The sequence below is a fragment of the Marmota monax genome, unplaced genomic scaffold (assembly GCF_021218885.2).
Source record: "Marmota monax isolate L192 unplaced genomic scaffold, Marmota_monax_Labrador192_F-V1.1 WCK01_AAM20220418_F8-fsc00019, whole genome shotgun sequence".
Lineage (NCBI taxonomy): Eukaryota > Metazoa > Chordata > Mammalia > Rodentia > Sciuridae > Marmota > Marmota monax.
In genome coordinates this window covers 6,028,082-6,052,150 of record NW_026695242.1, presented here as the reverse complement: position 1 = coordinate 6,052,150, position 24,069 = coordinate 6,028,082, and the positions used below count along the sequence as shown (strand labels likewise).

The window sequence follows — 24,069 nt, the reverse complement described above, 5'->3', positions numbered from 1 at the left end:
AATATGGGGGTAGAAATAGGCTCGACAATGAGAAAAAACGAAATGAGCAAAGTTATACAGCCAAAAACAGACCTTAAAATGCTTTCATATAGGGGCTGGGGTTATAGCTCAGCGGTAAAATGTCTGCCTCACACATAAGGCACTGGGTTCGATCCTCAGGCACTGGGTTCGATTGTGTCCATCTTAAAAAAAAAAATCTTGGGGCTGGGGCTCAGCAGTAGTGCACTTGCCTGGCATGTGTGAGGCACTGGGTTCACTTCTCAGCACTGCATATAAATAAATAAAATAAAGGTCTATCAACAACTGAAAAAAAATTTAAAAAAAAAAACTTTCATACAAAGGGTAATAGTTGGAATCAGGCCTATAAAAAATTAATTGTAAATTCCTTTGGTTCAAAGGAAGAGGCATTGATGACTTATTAATATAAGTATCAGACTGAATATTTTGAGACTCTCTCAAAATAAAAATAAAAATAAAAAAGGTTGGAAATAGCTCTGTAGTAAAGGAGTCCCTGGGTTCAATCCCCAGTACAAAAAAACCAACAAAAAGATCCTAATTTATTGTTACAATACAATCACCTCATGCACTCATGACTTAAACTCATGTTGTTAAACCATACAAATTTGTTAGTTATCTGAATATGACATGCTCGACTTTTCAGCCTTTGTGTATGTTCCCTCAGAATGGAACACTTTTCCTCGGTATGACCACTTCTGCCTTCCTCTTCCATTTTCATGGCTAATGCTTTGTCCATTAGATCTTTTTTTTGGTGGAGGAGAGGGGGCACCATGAATTGAACCCAGGGGTATTTATCCCCAGCCTTTTTATATTTTATTTAGAAAAGGGCCTTGCTAAGTTGCTGAGTCTGGCTTTGAACTCATAATCCTCCTGCCTCAACATCCCAAGCCACTGGGATTAGAGGCGTGCACCCCACACCCAGTTAGATTTCAATTTTTAAAATGTTGTCTTCTCCAGGAAGTCTTCCTTAACCCTCCTTATCAAGTCCAGAATTAGGTTTCCAGTTATGTGCTGCCATGGTATGCATTTACTGTAGTATATGTATTCACTGTAGTATATCTTGAAAATATAAGCACCCTGAAAGGCAAAGGTAGAATTCTCTCTTGTTCATTATGTATGCTTAGTTCCTAACATAGTAGCTGGTACATATTAAATAATCAATGTCTATTAAATGTGGCATTTTAAACCAGAACTTTTTTGGGGGGGGCAGTGCTGGGGATCAAACCCAGGATCTTGTATATGCTAGTCAAGCACTCTATCACTGAGCTACATCCCTAGTCCTTCAGAAGTCGATTTTTAAAAATAAAGTTATAATCTTATTGAAAGTGTTACAATATATAGTATTAGCAGAAACAAATAAATTTGCAATTTTGTACATTTTGGGGAATTTGAGTTAATGGAATTATATTCCAGTTTAACAAATTTTATTTAATATTATACCATGTTTAGCTTTACCACTTGATACTTTTATCCCAAATGAAGCGAGAGAAATAACTTTTTTTTTTTTTTTTTGGTACTGGGGATTGAACTCAGCGACGCTCAACCACTAAGCCACATCCCCAGACTATTTTGTATTTTATTTAGAAACAGGGTCTCACTGAGTTGCTTAGTGCCTGTTGCTGAGGCTGGCTCTGAACTCATGATCCTCCTGCCTCAGCCTCCTGAGGCACTGGGATTACAGGAGTGTGCCAATGACTTGGGTACAAAGCATCTTGACAAACGACTCATCCCATTGTTTTTTCCTTCCTGAGAAAACCAATTTCAGTATGAACAGAGGCAACATATTTATTTTTTTCAGATGACAGTGACAGGAAAAAGTAATCATAGTAAGCCTCTGTCTGAAAGAAAAAGTGAGTAAAGTAAATTATCATGAAATAAGACGTAACTTTAAAAAAGGAGAGCTTTGCCAAAAAGGTTAGAAAACAGGATGTTCCATAACATCTGTGTATACTCAACACATTTTGGCTCTTAATTATTAAGCCTATAAACTTTGATTATCAATTCCCTTACAGTTTTACAAAACATTCTAGTAAGAGATGTTCTAACCTAGAAATATGATTGTTTCTTTTTCTAAACACTAAAATTGCCTACTTAAGTTAGTTCCCATAAATACAAGCTTTCCCAGTAACAAGCTAGAAGAACATCCACCACTATTAAGTCCTAGAGAAAGGGACAGTTCTTTTGTTCTCAAAGGTTATGAAACAAACTAAAGTTTAAAATCTTAAAATACAAGTCTTTTTAAATTAACATTATCCTAGTGGACTGAATAGAGCAACCAGGTGATAGACATTACATTGACTGGAAGAATGACCTTACCTGGAAGATTTCCCTTTGAAATGGTATCTGTATCCAGATTGTAAGTGTCCTGGAGACGCAATAGAGCTTTGGCTGCCCCAACCTGATCTTCATCATTAGGAAAGTATTGTCTCTGAATGGTTAGGTTAGAGATAAAGCCTTGAAATAGGAAAAAAGAGATTAAAAAATATGTACAACCTCACAGACTTCTAAGAGTCTTTACAAGGATTTTTAAATTTTATCATTTTCTACCATTCTATGAATGTTTCACGTGTTCATCAAGAAAACGTTAAATACACTGAATGAGATTTGACATATCCCTAATTTGTTCGACCTTCCCAATGTCTTCTAAGGTTAAATTATTTGAGGTAACTGCACAAATTATATGAGTAGATAAAGATCAACTAACACATAATTGCAAGAAAACAACAATACAATACCAGCCAGCCTGGAAAACAAAAAGTGCCTCCATTAAGCTTCAGAAATGAAATATTTATGAATTTGCAAAGGATATACCTTGGCAATAAATTAAAACTTTCAGATAACAGATGGTACGTAAAATCTGTGCTATTAAAAAATCTGTGCTCTGTTTTCTTCCATGTACCACATGTTATATAGCATGTAAACATAAATTTTAGTGGGATTCTTTGGAGGACAGAAAATTATAGATTTAAGATTAACAGTTAAGCTAGTATACTGAAATATATTTAGAAATGTTAAATTATCAAATACAGTGATAATCAATCAAGATTTGATATATAAAACCTTAATTTAAAGATGATTTATAAATAATATAGCAAAAATCAAACTAAATACAAATCAATTACTGATAATGATATAACTCCTAAGAAGGATGGATGCTAAATACTCTTTGAGAAACCAAAACCAAAAACAATGAGTTTAAAATTTTTATAATGTAAATGTCATCATTGTAAATAAAAAATAGGTATGAGATTTCTCTCTTATTAACTTTTAATCAGGGGCTGGGGATGTAGTTCAAGTGGTAGCGCGCTCGCTTAGCCTGCATGAGACATTGGGTTCGATTCTCAGCACCATATAAAAATAAAGATATTGTGTCCACCTAAAACTAAAAAATAAATATTTAAAAAAAACTTATAATCAACTATTTGTATTTTGGTCAGCAAAAGATCAGGCATTTTTATGTTAATGGAAATATGCAAATATCAACTAGCTGGAAGAAGGCTAAAGTTCATATAAAGTTTGAAACTATCCCTCAGTAACAATTTCCACATGGAATTTTACAGACAAATTTCACAAGTCTTACAGAAGATCACAATGTTTTGTGTGTGTGTGTAGCACATTATGGGATAACTACCACAGATTAAAACACCAAAGTCTACAGGTCATTATTTTCTTTTCCAGCCTTGTATACTGCAGGTCATTACTTTAGAATGAATGATATGTGTGTTTATGTTTGTGTAAACATGTTATGCATAGAATGAGGGGGGTGGAGAGAGATAGGTGGGTGTTATTTCTTTCAAAATGTTCTCATGGGGCTGGGGTTGTGACTCAGAGGTAAAGTGCTTGCCTCACATGCAGTGAGGGACTGCGTTTGATCCTCAGCACCACATAAAAATAAGTGAAATAAAGATAGTGCCCATCTACAACTAAAAAAAAAAATTTTTTTTAATGTTCTCATGGTGTTATATATATAGCAAAGAAAATAATCACAGACATTTCCCCTCATAGTGAAGTATTCATAAGTACTTGCAATTACTTTTCAAGATTTCTGGTCCTATGCATAATACAGTAGTCCCCTAAACATAAAGAGACATTCTAAGACTGAATATTGCCTGAAATCATGTATAATACAAAACCTATGTAAACTATGTTTTTCCTATGCATATATACACAAATTTAATGCTTTTTCTATCTTAACAAGTACTTATGATATCACACTTTTGTAGTTTGAGATGCAACTATAAAACAACCATGTTTCTTTTTCTTCACAATTTCATGGAAAATTCATTTTTACTATAGATCCTAGTAATTTTGTGTGCAATTTTTTCAACTTCAGTACATGATTTTTTTCCTATCAAGTCAATAACTTTCACTTAAAAGAAATAACTTTCACTTAAAGAAAATACTTTATGTCTTCTCTTTGGCACATCCAAACTGTCATCACTACTCTTGCACTTTGAGGTCATCATTAAGTAAAATAAGGGTTATCTGAACACAAAGCACTATGATACTGTGACAATGAACTGGTAACCAAGAGAATTACTAAGTGACTAAGGTTGGGTAGCATATATAGCATGGATACACTGGACAAAGCTATGATTCCTATCCCAGATGGAACAGGATATGACAGCATGAGATTTAATCACACTACTAAGAAAGGCACAAAATTTAAAACTGTTTATTTCTGGAATTTTCCATCTAGTATTCTTAAACTATGAGTAACTAAAACTGCAGAATGTAAAGCTGTGCCTAAGAAAGGAATAATATAGTTTACTTCATTGCCTAAAACACTGGTAAGTACTCCTGGAGGATTTTTTGGTTTGTTTTTTTTGGTGGTACTGGGGATGGGACCCAGTAGCATCCTACCACTGAGCTATATCCCTAGTGTTTTGGGTGGTTTTTTGTTTGTTTGGGTTTTTTTTTGGGGGGGGGTGTTGTTTTTGTTTTTTTGTTTTGAGATGAGGTCTTTCTAAGTTACCTAAACAGGTCTCAAACCTGTGGTTCTCCTGCCTCAGTCTCCCAAATGCTAGGATTACAGGTGTGCATCACCATTCCTGGCTATCTTGGGAGTATTTTTATTTGAGACCAGCTCTCTTAGAAATTTTTTTTTCTTTTTTTCTGGGTACCGGGAATTGAACTCAAGGGCACTTAATCAGTGAGCCATATCCCCAGCCCTATTTTGTAATTTATTTAGAGACAGAGTCTCACTGAGTTGCTTAGCTGGCTTTGAACTCACACACTCCTCCTGCCTCCACCTCCAAGCTGCTGGTATTACAGGTATGTGCCACCATGCCCAGCTTAGAATATTTTATCTCTACAGCTGGCTCAGCATTCTTGCTCCCTCTTTTGGCCACCTTATTACATTCAACAAATATATGAGCCCCTAACTGTATACTAGGCATAATCCCTTTACCTCCTGCAATTCTAGACTAAGTTTTCTGTTACTAAAATATCTAAAACACCTGAACAATTTCAACTACAATTTTACTGTTTCAACTAGGAAGACTTATTCATTATTGGTGTTTGTAGTCTCAGTTTTTAAATTTATTGCCTATATTGAGTAATAGAGTAATCCTAAACTCAGAATAATAGGTAGAACATACTAACACTCTCTTTACGATACCACTCCTGATATTTTAAGAATTGAAAATAAAAATTTATATAGACATCTTTAAAGTCTGAAAGTAATCCTAAATACAAACGATTACCCTCAGAAATGCCAAATGCTATTTGCCAAATAATCTATTCACTTCTGTAGATTTCATAACAAAATCACCAGTGTTAGTCACTAGTAGCATAAATTACTATTTTTTAAATCAAAGTATTCAGGATCTTGACTAAATTAGCTCTGATCTAACCAAATGGAGTTGGGCAATAATTCACTTCATTTACAACATTGATGTTCTAGGAACTGAATTTATCACAAATTTTGGCATTTCTATAGGTGGTGAAAGTATTGCCTTACCCTTTTTTTTTTTTCCCTCATTAGATTCCTCAGACTTACCATCTGACATATCTTTAAGGATCAGATTCTCCAACTCACTCCACTCAGTGTTGAGTCGTTTCATTAACTTGAATGCATTTACAGGATGCCCAACAAATCCTTCTGGATCTTTTGTTGCCGTGCTAGTTAGCTGATCTAACTTCTCTGCCCATCTACAGATGTTAAGACATAAAAATGGAGTATACACACAGTCAAATAAGGAAAAACACAATTTAGTAGCACTTGAAAATAGAGACTAGAGGCTTAAAACTATTAACTTCTTTTTGGGCTGGGGTTGTAGCTCAGGGGTATAGTGCTTGCCTAGCCAATGTGAGGAACTGGGTTAGATCCTCAGCGCCACATATAAATAAAATAAAAGTACTGAGTCCATCTACAACTAAAAATATTAACAAAAAACTTGTTTTTAAAGTAAAATTATAAAGGTTCTTTAAAAAGTAAAATGTTCTTATTGGTAAATCCAACTTGGCAGAATCAAAATATAACTATAAAAGATTTTTGGTTTAGTTTTTTGTTGTCGATATTGTATGTTTGTTTATTTATTTATTTGTAGCACTGAGGATTGAACCCAGTGCCCTCACATGCTAGGCAAGTGCTCTACCACTGAGCCACAACCCCAGCCCTCATGGTTTAGTTCTGTTTTTTTCCAAATAGTAAACAGAACCTACCTTAGTAAAAGCCGAGATTTGATACTTCTAGTACAAGTGAAAAAAAAAAAAAAATTCATTTTCCCATAGGTCCTTAAGGCCAAATAACTGACGATTACAAAGTACAGATAAGCTCAACCAAATTCAGCAACATGTTCATTTAAATCAACTTACACTAAAATTTTTTGTGTGGGTGGGTGGAGTGGGGATGGCATCTTGCCACGTTGACCAGGCTGACCCAGAACTCTTGGGTCCAAGCAATCCTCCTGTCCTACCTCAGCCTCAGGAGTAGCTGGGTTTATGAAAGTAAGCCACTGAACTTGGCTTAACTAATGCCAGAGTTTTACATTCAATATCTAGAAACTAAACAAAAGCCTTAATACTTAGCTACTCATTGAACAAAGAACAGGAATTCTCAGGTCAGGATTAACTATAATCTGAGTCAATTAAAGATAATTAGCATTTGAGAAAAACTACATCAATTAAATAATATTAACTATACTTACCACTATTGGCTCAAAAATGAAGGAATGAAGGATAAAGAGAACTTTATCCAGGTGGCTTCATTAGGGGTTGGGGCAATAATAGGATAGATGATATTTTGAAAATATTTGGCACCATTTTGAAAAATGGTCAGTCAATTCCTCATTACCCATCATATCCTCATCTCAATCCATGTTCTTCCACATAAACCCGGACCCAGGCTTTAGCCCTTGTTCACTATACTCTTGCTTTAGCCATTTTAACTTGTTTTCTAAAACTCAAAGATGGTTTTTATTTCTACTCAAAGTTTTAGCTTAAAAAAAGAAAACATACAGGTGGAGGTTTGTTTGTTTTGTACCAGGGATTGAACCACTGAGCCACATCCCATATCCTTTTTTATTCTGAGACAGAGCCTTGCTAAGTTTCTGAGGCTGGCTTTGAACCTTGGATCCTCTTGCCTTAGCCTTCCAAGCCACTGGGATTATAAGTGTGCGCCAGCACACCCAGTTTGGAGTCAATCTTAATAAGTAAAACATACTACTTACTTTTTTATTTGTTCTAATTTGTCCTCTTCGGCCTTAATATAATCTTTCAGAGAAGTCACCAGATCTTTCTCAGTATGGATCAAATCAGTCATCTGACCTATAAAGGAAAGAGGAGAAGAAGATTTTGCTCATATCCATCTACACAATATTTTAGAACAAGCTTAGAATGATTAAGAATGCTTCATTCTATGGGAAGATTTAACTGGCATAAATGAGATAGGTTAGAGAGGATCATTTTTTCCCTTTTTATAGCACTTGCCTAGTATATGAGAGAGGCTCTGGGTTCCATCCCCAGCAAGATAAAAAAGAAAAGAAAGAAAGAAATTAAGGAGATAAATCAAAATAAAGCCCCAAACTTTATTCTAATCATGTGTTCCAATTTTAATTTTCAATCTACTTAATTTTACAAGCCTTGTCTGTGTTGGCACATTGTCTTTTCATTGACAAAATTGTTACAAAACAACACTACTTTCCAAGGATCAATGTTTGCTTTTTATCACTTCCTTCCTCACCTTTTGTTTTCAAGACTAGAATTAAACAGAAACTACACTAAAAAGGTTGCAAATATTCTATTTTTAGTTATTTATAAGGGATTGAGATTACTCATCATTTTATATGATGAAATCAAATATTATAAATATTTGTATTTTAGCTTACAATTCTATAAGGGTCAAAAAGTCAACAGAATGAAGGCAAACACCTTATTTAAGGCAATTAAAAGTATATACATGAAAATATAAAAGGATACATTTCAAACTCTAAGGAATTATTCTGGGAGCAAGGGGACATGGGGAGATGTACTACAGTCTGTGTACTATACTTTTTTCCCCCCACTTTAACCAATATGCTATTTTTATAATACTTTTATATAAGATCTATAAAAATTATGATGCAGAAAAATAATGTATTCACAGTAGATTTTTAATGGAAAAAGATCAGAAAACAATATGTAGGATATTTGTTTGTCTATGCATCAAAAGACTATATGCATTAAATTATTTGCTAGATAAAAAAATCAGTAATTTTCTTTGGCATGCTTTTCTAAATTTTCATAAGCTTCTAATCAGAATATTTATCATGGAACTGCACTGTATACATTTCTACTAATTTAAAAACACTTAAAAATGGAAAATTTTAACAAGTGCTGGCGAGGATGTGGGGAAAAGGGTACACTTGTACATTGCTGGTGGGACTGCAGATTGGTGCAGCCAATTTGGAAAGCAGTATGGAGATTTCTTGGAAAGCTGGGAATGGAGCCACCATTTGACCCAGCTATTCCCCTTCTTGGTCTATTCCCTAAAGACCTAAAAAGAGCATGCTACAGGGACACTGCTACATCGATGTTCATAGCAGCACAGTTCACAATAGCAAGATTGTGGAACCAACCTAGATGCCCTTCAATAGACAAATGGATAAAAAAAATGTGGCATTTATACACAATGGAGTATTACTCTGCATTAAAAAATGACAAAATCATAGAATTTACAGGGAAATGGATGGCATTAGAGCAGATTATGCTAAGTGAAGCTAGCCAATCCCTAAAAAACAAATGCCAAATGTCTTCTTTGATATAAGGAGAGTAACTAAGATCAGAGTAGGGACGAAGAGCAGGAGAAGAAGATTAACATTTAACAGGGATGAGAGGTGGGAGGGAAAGGGAGAAGGGAAATTGCATGGTAATGGAAGGAGACCCTCAGGGTTATACAGTGGAGGGGGTAGAGAGAGAGAAGGGGAGGGGAGGGGAGAGGTGGGGAGGGGGGAGGGTGGAGGATGGGAAAGGCAGCGGAGCACAACAGACACTAGTATGGCAATAGGTAAATCAATGGATGTGTAACTGATGTGATTCTGCAATCTGTGTATGGGGTGAAGGTGGGAGTTCATAACCCACTTGAATCAAAGTGTGGAATATGATATGTCAAGAAATTTGTAATGTTTTGAACAACCCACAATAAAAAATTTAAAAAAAAAATGGAAAATTTTAAATGCGAAATATAGTTAAGACTTACCAATTGAAGTAAAAAAGCCTGGATGGGCCAAAGACTGGGGAAGTAGAATCCCTATGATTAAAATACACCAGATCATCTTGGAAGACTTAATTTTACAGGTTCACACACCTGCAAGAGAAATAAAACCATTGCAAAAAAAAGAGGAAGAAGGGAAATGTTATTTATCTTTCCCATTTAAATGTTGTTTAAATCCAGATTCCAAGAATTTTTTTTAATCTGTAAATGGACATAATACCTTTATTTATCTATTCTTATATAGTGATGAAGATCAAACTCAATGTCTCACACTTGCAAGGCAAGTGCTCTAACCCCAAATTGATGTTAATTATCATAAACTCAGTGGATTAAACAAAGGGGAAAAGGGAGCGGGACTAGGAATAGGAAAGACAGTAGAATGAAAAAGAAAAAATTCTTATAAATTGATATAATAATTTAATTAAATAATTTAATGATAGTTAACTTCTTATTTTTCATGTAGAATACTACCTTGATATTTCATGTTAGAGAAAAAAAATACATTTTTTAATTACCTGATAACTTATGCTTAAAAATTTAATCTGAATTTTTTTCATAATAATACAATCAGAGTAGCTGAATAGCAGCGGCTCTTCATATAACCTAAGATATGTTTTCTCTGTGATATAGATCAAAACCATGATATTCCCAGAAGATATGCTTTATTAGATATTGCCAATATATTTTAAAGATGTCAGAATATGTTTTAAAGGAAAAAAATTTCAGAGCTTTCTAATTAATCCTTAAAATTCCTAACTTGTGGGCTGGGAATATAGCTCAGTTGGCAGAGTGCTTGCCTCACATGCACAAGGCCCTGGGTTCAATCCCCAGCACCACAAAAAAAAAAAAAAAACAAAACGAAAGAAAATTCCTAACTTGTTCCATCTTTTTCTGTATGGTTTTAAATTTTTAAATAAATTCAATTAAAACTTGTGCATTTGGGGGTAATGAAAATGTAGGGACACATGATTAAATAACTCTGATAGTACTGAATCATGAATATTAAGTAGGTGAATTGTATGGTATATGAATTATATCTCAATGATGCCTAAAAACAAGAAAAGAAAGTTCATAGTTGTGAATTTTTTTATTTTTTAATCCTGGTAGCAAAGTCCTTCTGTTTCTCTGTGCCACTGGTAGCAGTTTTTTCTAGTGAAAATTCTACACAGCAGATGAGGATATCAACTAAACAACATAAAGGTTTTAACTTGATTTCCCAGATGTCCTACCACCACTCTTCTCTCTCTCCTTCTCTACCCAAACATGAACTTTAAATGCTTCTGATTACCTTACAGGAGAATAAACCACCATTACAATACTGTTTGCCCCAGTAACAGGCTCCCACTGGTTATTCTAATTTGTCACACTGTTCTCTTTGTATAGGCACCTCTGATTTCCAGTGTGAATTTACCTAAACCAACAGGCTGAGTGGAGGCCACAGTGAAAGGTCCCTATTCCAGCTGAAAAATAACACTACTTTCCCTGTAACTTGAATCTCAATAAAAATAGATCACCACAAAAAATGACATTCTGGAAGAACTCCTAAATCTCCTCCCTCAAATTTGCTGCAAACTTCCAGATACTTCCAGAACCACACAGTAGTGAAATGCCCTGCTTTCTTGGCTGCCATACAGTGATTTTGGGAAGGCTTCTAGAATGTAGCAGATGCAGACACTTCCTTTCCTGGGTTCCTGCCAAAGCACAAGTCTTTTTCAAAACCCGATGCTGTCTGAAGAGTCTAGAAGTTTCTCACTGTTTAAAAAGATTTCTGTCATCATTTTCTTCATGAATAAATGCTATTTCCAAAAAATACAAATGCTTTGTCTGTACTCACAGAAAGATAATCACAAATGTTGTTTGAACTTTTAACTCTAATGAGAAAGTTTAGATTTTTTCAGATGAGATTATTGTTTCACTGCTAAAAATATACTGTCATGAACGATTCTTTGTCAACTTTTATTGTCCTTAAACTTCAAGAACCATTAGCTTACAGAACTAAAAAGATTTCAATGGTGCTTTTCTTCAAATACAACCTGAAAATTGTATTTTAAGAATGACAGAGCTTACATAAAAATCCAAAGCATTATTCACATAAAGAGTAAGTATTTCTTTACCTTATGTTATGCTTTAAAATAAAGTCTACACAGGTTTAACAGTTATAAACAATAAAACAAAACAACCACAGAGTATCTCTGAAAGCAGATAATTTCTAAATTTACAAATAAGAAAGCAATCTAGATAATTTACACAAATTCCAGGTGATGCTGATATTACTGGGACTAAGGATCACACTTTGGAGAACCACTGGATACAAAAACCCTTGTAATTATGGAATTCTTCCCTTAAATAGCTTTTACATCAACTCACGTTTTGTAAAAATATAACTGAAATTCTAATTACTGTAGGGAATGGTTCCTCTAACCTGTTTTAACACTATGTCTCATTTACCCACATTCATTCAGAAACCTTAAGGAGTATGTTAATGTGCTTTATCAATCACAGATTTTTAAAACAATGATTTCCTTACTCATAGTGTTTTACTTCCATCATTTCCATTCTCAGTTATCAACTTGCAAAGTAAATCATTATAGAACATCTAAGAGTCAAGTGCCCAAAGACAATACAATTTTATATATAAAAAAAAAGGAGATATGTCTCCTGTTCTAAATCTTCAAACAAGCTTGAATAGAATATAAATAGATCAAAGCGGATGCAATCTCCTTTAGGAAAAAAAAAATGTCTCAGGTAGGCCTGGATAAAAGCAAATTGCAAAGTGCACGAATTATTCAACATCAAACTTTCCTAAAGTGCTTCTTCCAGGAAAGTCCAGCCCCACAAACTCAATAGGTCAATCAAACCCTCAGAATGGACTTTAAGAGTTCTACTACACTGTAAATATTTACAATGTTGAGTCATCAGGATTTACTGAATTTTAAGTATAAATTATTCAATAAATTACTAGAATTGGGCATCCGGAAAAAAAAAATTCTATTATCCTTTCCGTTTCACATTTTTTCTTCCAAGAAAAACCTGCAACATTTCCAGACAAATCATCCAACAATTTTAAAAGGCAGACTCAAGATGCTTGATATCCTAAACTTTAAAATTTTTCACAAAGCTCCTTTTAACAAGTCTCTCCACACCTTCCATACTTGTTCTAATTATTTTAGAAGGCTCCAACTTTGTTTTTCCTCATACAGATCTCATATCCAACTGTTGGTTCTCCTGTCACAGTGTTCACTTAAATCATTTTGACAGTTTTCATGATCAACACAAAAGACCAACACAAATTCTGGCCATTACAATGTGCTATGTGTCAAGATGTGGCATGCCTTTTCTATCAAAGACGGAATGGATTTTCTGAGACAACTAAGAGTGATTACTGATGCAAGTAGTTTTATTTTTGCTTTTCTCTGTAATCCCTTAGCAAATTGTCATTTGTTTAACTTAATTCCATGAATTCCAGTCATACTTTTGTTCCCAAAGAATGTGAGCTAGTATCTAGTACTTAGAATCTGATGGACAAGAGCTTTAATGCTATGATCAACTGCTCTATCAAAAACTCAAGAAATCTTGCTAACTTCTTTTCCACACCTTTCTTACTTGAGCAGTGAACCGAGTTGCTGACTTAATTCCAACTTAATAGCATTTTAAGACTCATACTGGAAGTCAGTTCCAAGTCAAGATATTGCCCTTTATTAAAAGTGCAACATGGGGAATCATTTAGAAGTTCTTCTATCAGAGAAAACCTTAATATAAAATCATTTCAGAAAACACACCTCTGATTTTGCCTATTATACCTCCATTACTCCTATTCTCTTCTAGAAACTGCCTCTTCTACCCTTTTGATGCTGCTCTCCTCTACCTTCAACTCATCCTCACAGTTTTAGCAGTCATGTTACAAACAGCATGATCCCTAACTAAGTGGCTCATAAATTTCTGGAAATTTTGGAAAGTGAGAAAGAAATGGCACTCACTCTTTGAACTATATAAAGTAAGTTCAGGAGAAATTAGAGATCAAGCTCTGTCATATAGGTCCAAAGAGTGGATGAAGCAGATATACAGAAAGACAAGACGACGAACAAGATGGAGAAGAAAAAATATATTCTTGAAGTCTAATCATACTCTTAATCTCAATTTTTTAGACAATTTCCTATTTATACTTACAATTACCTAATGTGCTAGGAGTTGGGTTTTTATTGAGCCCAGAGTACTAAAAAATAATCTGTCTCCTCATCCCTGTGCTTAATGCAATATTTCTCAATAATTGCTTTTTGCTTGTTAAAGAGATCCAAAAATACTACTTCTATATCAAAGGTAGTTTATGAATATGTGACTTAATCTACTTTTTTAAAGATTTAAACTGGAATTCAGGTTCACTTCAAGTTAAATTAACTCGATATTTATTCTTTTATTTATTTTTTTAAGTGCCAGGGGTCAAACCCAGATACACACACACACCCCAGGCAAACATTCTACCACTGAGCACATGCACAACTTAATGTCTGAAGTTCTGCTCAGCTAGGAAAATCAGATACTCCTAAATCAGAAACTTTTTAATGTAGGTTAATGGAGAAGTTTGACAAAGATATCAATCTTATTATTATTAAAATGGTACCATTCTTTCACTAACTTTGAGACTATGTGTTTTAAACTACATAACAGTTGAATATTCAACTATTTCAAACACCTTCTTAGAAATACATACATTCCTAATATGCAAAAAAGGTCAAAATTCTTGCTTTCAGGATAGAGAAGCTAAAAATTTACAGTAAATCAGTAAATGTCAACCTTTATTTGATGGTTCTTTTAACAGGAACCAGGAATAAGCCAAAGGGTAAGGTGTAAATATGAAGGTCAAATGTGACTGCCAGCAAGTAATTTAAAAAGCAATAATTTATATCAAGGTGCTTAGGTTACCACCTGGAACACAGAACACGCTTAAAAAATGTCAATTACTTTTGGATGTGGGGAAAAACTCAATAATAGCTGAATTTGTCACCAAAGATGTCTCATGGGGCACAGAAACAGAAATGACCTGGAGAAGAAAGCTCAATTTCAACTCTGGTTAAGATAGCAAGAAGGAACAAGTAGCCCAGACCCCTAGAAGACAGATGCAGGTCCTTTATGTTTTAGGAATTTTGAGAAGACAATAGACAGAGGCTGAAGGAAGAAGGAAAAGAAAGAAACATTAAATGATATATACATTCCTTGATGTTGCTTAATCCAAATATTATGTTATGTCCAAATATTAACTTAGTCTAAAGGTTTATCTCAGAAATAAAACAAAGATTTTTTTCTTCTTTTGCATACAAATATCCAACAGTTCCAGACTGTCTTCTATTGAATTGCCATTTATTTTTCCCAAAAGAATTGACCATTTTTGAGCATCTGAATTCTTTTTTTAATTTTTTTAGTTATTTAGGTGGACACAATATCTTTATCTTTAATGTAGTGCTGAGGATCAAACCCAGCGCCTCACGAATGCGTGGCAAATGCTCTCCCTCTGAGCACAATCCCAACCCTGAGCATCTGAATTCTTATTTTGTTCCATTGATCTACACATCTTTTCTCTAAAACCATACTGCCTTGATTACAGTAGCTCTATATCAAGTTGAAATCAAGTAGTGTTTTAGCTTTTTTAGTTCCTTTGCTTTTCCCTATAAATTTTAGAATCAGCTTGTGAGTTTCTATAAGAAATCCTGCTGAAATATGGACAGAAACTGCATTGAATCTATATATTTCAGGTGGATAAGAATGTACATTTTTAATAGAGCTTCCAATCCTTGAGCATGGTATAATCAGTGTTTTTTAATTTTCAGCATACAGATTTTGTAAAGTCAATTCTTCAAATATTTCATGTTTCTGGTGCTGAGATGGTAATTTTTTAATTTCAATTTCCAATTGCTCACTACAAGTATAGAGAAATGCAACTGATTGATCTGTATTGACCTTCTATCCTGAAAATCTGCAGAATTCACTTATTTACCATAGCTGTTTTTGAAGAGCCTTTTAAGTTTCTACATAGAGATGTTGTCTGATAACAGAGATTTCCCTTTGAAATACACTTTTTAAAAGAATGAAGACAAGCCACCAACTGGAAAAAAATTACTTCCCTATCACATAAATTCAAGTCATTCCACTCCTAGAAAAGAAAGCATATGCCCTGCTAAAGATTTGTACATTAATGTTACAGATTTATCACAGTCAAAAATGGGGAGGGGCTGGGCATGTGGCTCAAGCGGTAACGCGCTCCCCTGGCATGCCTGGGGTGCTGGGTTTGATCCTCAGCACCACATAAAATAAAGATGTTGTGTCCGCCGAAAATTAAATATTAAAAAATTCTCTCTCTCTCTCTCTCTCTCTCTCTCTAAAAAAAGGGGAGGGAAACAGCCCAAATGTCCATCAACTGGTAAATGGATTTTTTAAATTATGGTAACTTGTACAATCTACTACAATTTAACAAACAACAAAAAGGAATGAACAACATGGGTGAATGTCAAAATAATTATACTGAGGGCTGGGGACGTGGCTCAAGCGGTAGCGCACTGGCCTGGCATGCGTACAGCCCGGGTTCCATCCTCAGCACCACATACAAAGATGTTGTGTCCGCCGAAAACTAAAAAATAAATATTAAAAAATTCTCTCTCTTTAAAAAAAATAATAATAATTATACTGAGTGTAATAAGCCAGACTCATACTCTATAACAATATATATAGAGAGAGATTATACTAAACAATCCCATTTATATAAATCTGTAGAAAATACAAACTAATCTCAAGTGACAGAGAAAAATGGTTTCTTAGGGATGAGAAGCAGAGGAGGAACTGCAAATTCATAAAAAAAAAAAATCTTAAGGGTGATATTTTTACTTAACACCATCACAATTCTAGTGTTCACATGTAACTTATTTTTTTTAGTTGTAGATGGACACAATACCTTTATTTTTATTTATTTATTTTTATGTGGTGCTGAGGATCAAACCCAGTGCCTCACATGTGCCAGGCAAGTGCTCTACCACTGAGCTACAACCTCAGCCCTAGAGTGTTTTTTGTTTGTTTATGGGTACTTTTTTTTATTTGTTCCTTTTAGTTATACATGACAGTAAAATGTATTTTGACATATCATACACAGAGTATAACTTCCCATTCTTGTGGTTGTACAAGTTACACTGGTCATGTATTCATATACAAACATAGGAAAGTTATGTCAGATTCATTCTACTGTATTTCCCATTCCCATTAGGCCTTCCTTCCTCCCATTCCTGCCCCCCTCCAATCCAGTGAACCTCCACTGCCCTCCCCCTTGACCCCCACAAGGTCCACTGTGGGTCAGCATCTGCATATCAGGGACAATATTTGGTCTTTGGTTTTTTGCGGATTGGCTTATTTCACTTAATATCCTCCAGTTCCATCCATTTACCAGAAAATGCCATAATTTTATTCTTCTTTACAGCTAATATTCCATTGGGTATGTACCACATTTCTTTATCCATTCATCTGTTGAAAGGCACCTAAGCGAGTTCCATAGCTTACCTATTGTGAATTGAGCTGCTATGAATATTATGTGGCCACATCACTACAGCATGCTGATTTTAAGTTCTTTGGGTATTTGCTGAGGAGTGGGATAGCTGGGTCAAATGGTGGTTCTATTCCAAATTTTCTGAGAAATCTCCATACTGTTTTCCAGAGTAGTTACACCAATTTGCAGTTCCACCAGCAATATATGAGTGTCCCTTTTCCCCCACATCCTCACCAACATTTACTGTCACTTGTAATAGTGTTTTTAATCAATTAATTGAGACCTATTCTCTAAATATCTTTGAGGTTAAAAGAAATGACAGTAAAATTTGAAACTATGTAACTTTGAGAATGTCTTCGTGCAACCTTTGAATATGAATAAATCTGTATGAATTTAAAAGGTGTTGGGACAGGATTCTCTGGAAATGAGGCAATAACAAAGGTCAATACAGCAATGCTGAGAGATCCAAAATGTTTTGAGGTCCTAAATTCAAACAAGTAGATTTTAGAAACACTAAAATAAACACTTATTGATTAATTTTTGAAGGAACTAGATCTATAAATACAGCTAATCTTACAGTGTAACAATAGTTCTGAGCCTATTTAAAACGAGTTAGTTGATATTTACTGCACTCATATAAACATATAAACACATCCTCCATTCTGTATGTTATTTCAAACAAGAAGCTATTATTCTTTAAGCACAATGTAAAGTAACAATATCACTATGTGCAATAAGACTTAATGATCACAACACAGAACCCAGAACAACATTTCCAGGACAATTTTTCTAGAAGTAAACAACAGTGCAGTCTTTGTATACACATTTTCCTTCTTTAGTGAAATAAACATTTCACAGAACAATTTTTGGTTAGAAAGCTTGAGAAATTATTTGGACAATAGAGCTAGGGAGCCAGGTGAAAAATCTTTTTCAGAAAATAGAAAACAGATTAACCACATCTTAGTGATTAAAACTTTATAATTTCCATTTCTATTACTTATTCCCCAGAAACCTTACTAAATACCTTCCAAAAATTTAATATGTTTATAAAAATTTGGGGAGGTGCACCAGGGATTGAACTCAAGGGCACTAGACCAGTGAGCCATATCCCTAGCCCTATTTTGTATTTTATTTAGAGACAGGGTCTCACTGAGTTGCTTAGTGCCTCGCCATTGCTGAGGCTGGCTTTGAACTCGAGATCTTCCTGCCTCAGCCTCCTAAGCCACTGGGATTAAAGGCGTGCACCACCACCCTGGCTAGTAATTTTAAGATGCTCACAGAATCCACTTCTGTCACTGTAGACATGAATAACAGAACACAATAGTTTTCCTTTATCCACAGGTTCACTTTCTGTGGTTTCAGTTACCCATGGTCAACTGTGGCCTAAAACTATTATTTTAGTGCAATGAGGAATTAAGACATTTTGAGCACAAGTGTAGTGATCTGGCAATTTGGATATACAAAGAGAATCCATAAAGTGCTTCCAAAGTAATATTCAAAATTTTGAGAGACCATATCACATGACTTTTATTATAGTATAGTTATAATTATATTTTAATTTATTGTTCTATTTTAATTTATTGTTCTTAATCTCTTACTGTGTGTAGAGGAAAAAAAACAATATATGTACAATCTGATACTGAGGCTTCAGACATCCTTGGGGGTCTTAGAATGTAACCCTCCTGGATCAGAGAGTACTACTATATACTGCTTTTCTACTTTATACTTCATACGATGTTCAAAGCTTTTTTCATGACTTGTAGTTGTTGACTATCAATTCTTGGGTCTTATTAAGTTCCAAAATCAAAGTAAGTTTGATTCCTATAACTGAAACATCTGTTTAATTCATTCTGCATATATTACAGACAAATACCCACAGGTACCTATAATATTACTCAAATCTCATTCCTAATACAAAAGAGGTTATTTATGTATGCTTGTATCTCTGAACATGATCAATTCAGGCCAGGGTCCATTAGTTCAGAGTAGAATAGCCAAAACTGGTTAGCAACCCCTTTCTTAATAGATGGATTATAGCTTCAAGACTCAGGTATACTTTACTCAACTTCAACACTCCCAAGGCTATATTGCCAAAATGCCACTTTTCTTTACCCTGGTCTAACTCTCTTCTTTCCAGCCTTCAATTCCCTTTTTTTCTGATGCCAGCTGAAGAAAATGTACATAAAAGACTATTCCTTATTGCAGAGGATAAGAATCTAGATAAGTGCTTCCATTCAGCACTGACTGATTTAACAGAGTAAAATAATAGCATTATTTTAAGTATTCATGTTCTGTTTTTTCTATGAAACATTTTTCATTACTCTTTTGATACTCCCAGTCATTTAAATTGAATGGAAAAGACTGTTAATTACTACTAGCCAGGAATTCAGGTTTATTTCAACTCTAGATACTGAAAACATTTCTAATACAGTGGTAGATATGCTATTAATCAACTTTCATCAGAGATGATGAAGGAATACGAAATATGAATCAGAGAACAGGTGACCTGAGTCCAAGTCCTAGTTTTGCCATTTATTGAATTCTTGAGCAAATTACTTGACTTTTCTGAGTCTTGTTTTCTTTATATTGTGAAATGGAGATAATATAAAACTACCTCACAGAATCATCTTCAGGCATTATAATATATAAAGAAACTCTTCCTAAGGTGCTTTAGTTATCTGGCAGATCATATAAGAGGACTTTCCAAGTCTTTTTAGAGTCCAGTCCAATCCCTGGATGATTAGAGGAAGAAAAGAATTACTGACTGCTATGGTTTAGATGTGGTTTGTACACCAAAGGTTCATTTGTGAGAAGCCTGGCCCCAATGTAGTGATGTGAAAGGCAGTAGAAACTTTAAGAGTTGGGCCCTAGGGGCTGGGGTTGTGCTCAGCGGTACAGCGCTAACCTAGCACATGTGAGGCCCTGGGTTCGATCCTCAGCACCACATAAAAATAAATAAATAAAGATACTGTGTCCAACTAAAAAATAAATATTAAAAAAAAGAGAGAGAGTTGGGCCCTAGTGGGAGGTGGTTACCTTGTTGAGGCACTGCCCTTAGAAGGAATTAATGCTGGTCTCAGAGTAAGTTTGTTTCCCCAGAGTGGGCTGTTAGAGAGAGTAAGCCTGAACCCTCAATTTCTCTGGCTTCCTGTCTCACCATGTCATCATTTTCACATACACTTCCACCATGGTGATGTCATCTACCATGAGGCCCTCACACCAGAGCTGAGCAGAAGCCAGTGCCATGCTTTTAAACCTCCAGAAGAACAATCTAAATCAGCCTAATTTTTTAAAAAAACACCCTGTCCTATTTTCTCATAGCAATAGAAGACAGACTAGTATATGAATAAGGTTTTAGTGTCATGTGTTTCTTTCTTTAAAGAATACTAATGGTCATACTGATCATCCAAGGAATGATCAGTATAAAGTTCAAAAACTGTTGGGAGTAACCTAAATGAGAAGCCTTTTGAATTCTGTAAATTTTTATTCATGCACAATATTTATTTGACTAGAAGACAGGATAGCTTCAATTTATACAAATACATTTCACCAAGTAGGAAGAGAAATTTAACAAGTTTCACATATATATATCTACTTTGTTTGACTCATCTCATATATTTATATACACACTCATTATTGTTTAATTGTAAGATTCAAGATCTCACTGTAAGAACAGCAATGAAGTTTAATCCAAGAGTGATACAATTTATTTCTGTTTACCTTCATGCCTATTCTACTTTGAGTGACAAACCAAATATGTCACAATATGGTGGGAATACACAATATGATGTACTATCATTGACTTGGCAATTCAATAATTCTAACAATCTATTAACTTTTCTTAAAACCCTTTAAGCCAAGTGGGTTGGGGTTGTGGCTCAGGGGTAGAGTGCTTACCTGGCATGTGAAAGTCACTGGATTCTATTCTCAACACCATATATAAATAAAATAAAGGTCAACTATACACACACACACACACACATACATAAACAAAAAAAAAACCTCAAAATTCATGCCTAATTCAATTTTCAGAAATATTCAAGAAATTCAAGATGCCTAGATAGCCTTAAACATCAGCTTTGCATGCCTTTTATTTTTTCTAGAGTATCTTATAATAAGAGTTCATGAGTAAGGAGAAGGCAGAAATGGTATATAAAATCCCATGTTAGAGCATATTTGCCCTTTCTGACCTAGGACCACACTTTCCAGCAGTTTTCCAAAGGATTCCATGACCTTGAAATAAGTTGAGAACCACTACTATGTATATCCCCTAGGTCAATAAAAGAGCAGTAACTACGGTCCAGTTCATAATCACTAAATAAAATAAACATCCCTTCCACAGAAATGAAGACTCGCAAACTTTATCACTACTCTAACTCTTGCTTTATCCTTGGAATAAAAGAAGGAGTTTGAATTTAACTGCTCTATAAAAGATACTGCTTGTCAGTATACAGTTCACTCTGCAGTAACAGAAAAGGTTAACATCTCCTTACCAAAAGCCAAGGTCCCTCTCTTCTACAACATGGACTACACAGGTGATATAGTTTTCTTTTTTCAATGGTTGTTTAAACAATAATTAAAAGTTGTACACAATTTTCATCTGTTTTACCAACTAAGTACCAAGACAAAAAATGGCCAATGTAATTATCCTCTTATCAAAAAGACCTGGCTTTGAGTAATTTAAAATTCATTTCAGTATGTCAATGGAAACAGCATTACCCATTTTAAAAGAGAAAAAGAGTCCTTTTTCTTAGACTGTAAATCCAAGAAGCTTTTGCCATTAGCTATCAAAAACACTGGTAGGACTTACAAGAGCCAATAATCCAAAACCAAAACTGACATGATTTTTAAAGGTAAGTGGTAAAATCTATTCTTCTAAAGAAAAAGATAAAATTTAAGTTTCATATTAAGATTACTTTAAGCCAAAGTTAGAGAAAAATCACAGAATGACTATTCATGTTTCAAATCAAGGTAAAATATATTCAAGGTTGTTCACTTTTCAGCTTCTTGGCTATTTTCTGCTTAAGGTACCTATTTTCTCCATATAAACTAGATCCAAAGAACCCTTCAAAGTATTTAACTTCCAATGTTCCTGCTCTGCATGCTGAATATTTCATCTGATTATTTTAGGAAAAGTCTAGCCCCATTCATAAGCTACATCCAAACCTACAAGGGCAAATACGTTACTTCCCAGAACCTTAAAAAAAAAAAAAATGAGCAAAAGTTGATGAAAGAACACTGCTGCCACGTCTTTCCCCCTCCCCCACTCACGTAGTGGCCACTTCATCCCTTCAGAGTGCATTCCAAGGCAAAGTCCTAGAGCCACAGCTCTCAGAGAAACAGTTAAGCAGAAATTGGCAAACGTCTTAGACATTTTAGATCAATTCCTAAAAGGGGATTTAGCTGCTTCTTTATCCCTTTAAGACAGTGTAAAATTCCAAGAGTCTTCTCCACTCTGCGGAACGCATGTTAGCGTCTAAAAATTGAATTATGTATTTAATAGGTTCGATTATTTAGGAGAACTATTCTCATACTTACCGTACCATCCCTCCTCCCCTAGAAACATGTATCTGGAGGCCAGTCATATAATCCAACTCAAAATTCTCACACAATCATGAAATGTTTGACTTAAGTGGACTTTTAAACTCTGCAAATTCTCGAGGGCGGGGAGAACTCATGTGCCTTTAAAAAGATTTATGGGGACGAAGAGGGAAGCAGCAGCCCAGCTTCCCCAACTGGGAGATGTGACAGCAACTTCCTCGGCTCCAGCAGCCCTAAACTCGGCGCCCCCGGCTACGTGTGGCTGCTGAGGCAGCACCCCGGCGCGCAACAGATGACTTCAGCCCTAACTTTCAGAGAAGGTCCGCTTCCCGGACCCGACGATTTTTTCGATAGCGCAAAATGCCTGGAGAGCTTCAGCCTCAGCTGTAAGCTGTAAAGCCCACTCTCCATTGCCACATGCTAACCATCTGCGGCTGTGGCAGCCAAAAACCCACGCCCCACCCTCGCGTTCCTCTCAGCTTTGTAGGGAGCACCAGGTACGAAGGGAGCTTGGAAAAATCAACAGGGCGATTCCTGCCCGGGAAGGAACATTCAAGAAAGTCCTGGTCCCTGGGGCGGGGACAGAGGCTGCTGCAGCCCCAACGGTCAGAGGCGGGATGGGGGCAGAGGTGGGAAGGGGAGCCCCGAGGAGAGCAGCCGGGCCTGCGGGGCAGCACGAGGGCACTGGGAGACCGGGACCCGTCTCCAGCGGAGAAGGTACCCAAGCTGCTGTAGTTAAGCGGAGACCCCCGCCCCCCAGCCACCCTACCACAGCCGGGAGAGCACGGACCGCTGCGGCAGTGCGAAGTGGACCAGGGCTGCCCCTGGGCCACAGCCCTTCTCCAAGGTCGAAGGAGCGTCTCACCTGGAAAGTGGGACGGGAAGGCGGCGCGCTCTTCAGTTCCTGTCGCCTGCACTCGGGCCGGCTACCTACTCCCTGCCCTCAGCCCGCTGGCGGCGCAACTGGGCAGCAGAGGGAGCCAGTTAGCCCTTTTATAACCTCTAGGCCGCGACGGCAGCTCCGGGGAGGAGGCAACTGCAGCCCTCGCTACGTGAGCTCGATCACACCAGCGCCCCCAGGACTGCGCAGGCGCCTCAGCTCGAGCCTCCCTCCCGCCCCCACCCGCGGCGGGTGCGTGGAGTCGAAGGCGGAGAGCAGGGGCTGGGGCTGGTCGCGCCGCCAAAGCGGGCAGGCCTAGGGAGTAACGCGCGTGCGCAGTGGTGTCTCCACGCTGTCGTTCCCGCGGATACCACGGGATTTCCCCGCTCCTGTTCAATTTCATGGTCAGCGCCA

General features: G+C 36.1%; 1 protein-coding gene across 2 annotated transcripts in view; it reads right to left on the bottom strand.

The window, feature by feature from the left end:
• Positions 1-23,777, bottom strand: part of P4ha1 (prolyl 4-hydroxylase subunit alpha 1) — a 65,807-nt gene extending 42,030 nt beyond the window's left edge. For both annotated transcript variants that reach the window (XM_046419814.2, XM_046419813.2), the window contains exons 1-5: positions 23,641-23,777; positions 9,698-9,805; positions 7,692-7,788; positions 6,020-6,171; positions 2,335-2,472 (exon numbers count right to left, since the gene is read on the bottom strand). In XM_046419814.2, coding sequence (XP_046275770.1) covers positions 2,335-2,472; positions 6,020-6,171; positions 7,692-7,788; positions 9,698-9,773 — 463 coding nt within the window. In that variant the 5' untranslated portion in view covers positions 9,774-9,805; positions 23,641-23,777. The remainder of the gene's footprint in view (positions 1-2,334; positions 2,473-6,019; positions 6,172-7,691; positions 7,789-9,697; positions 9,806-23,640) is intronic.
• Between the last annotated feature and the right edge of the window lie 292 nt (positions 23,778-24,069).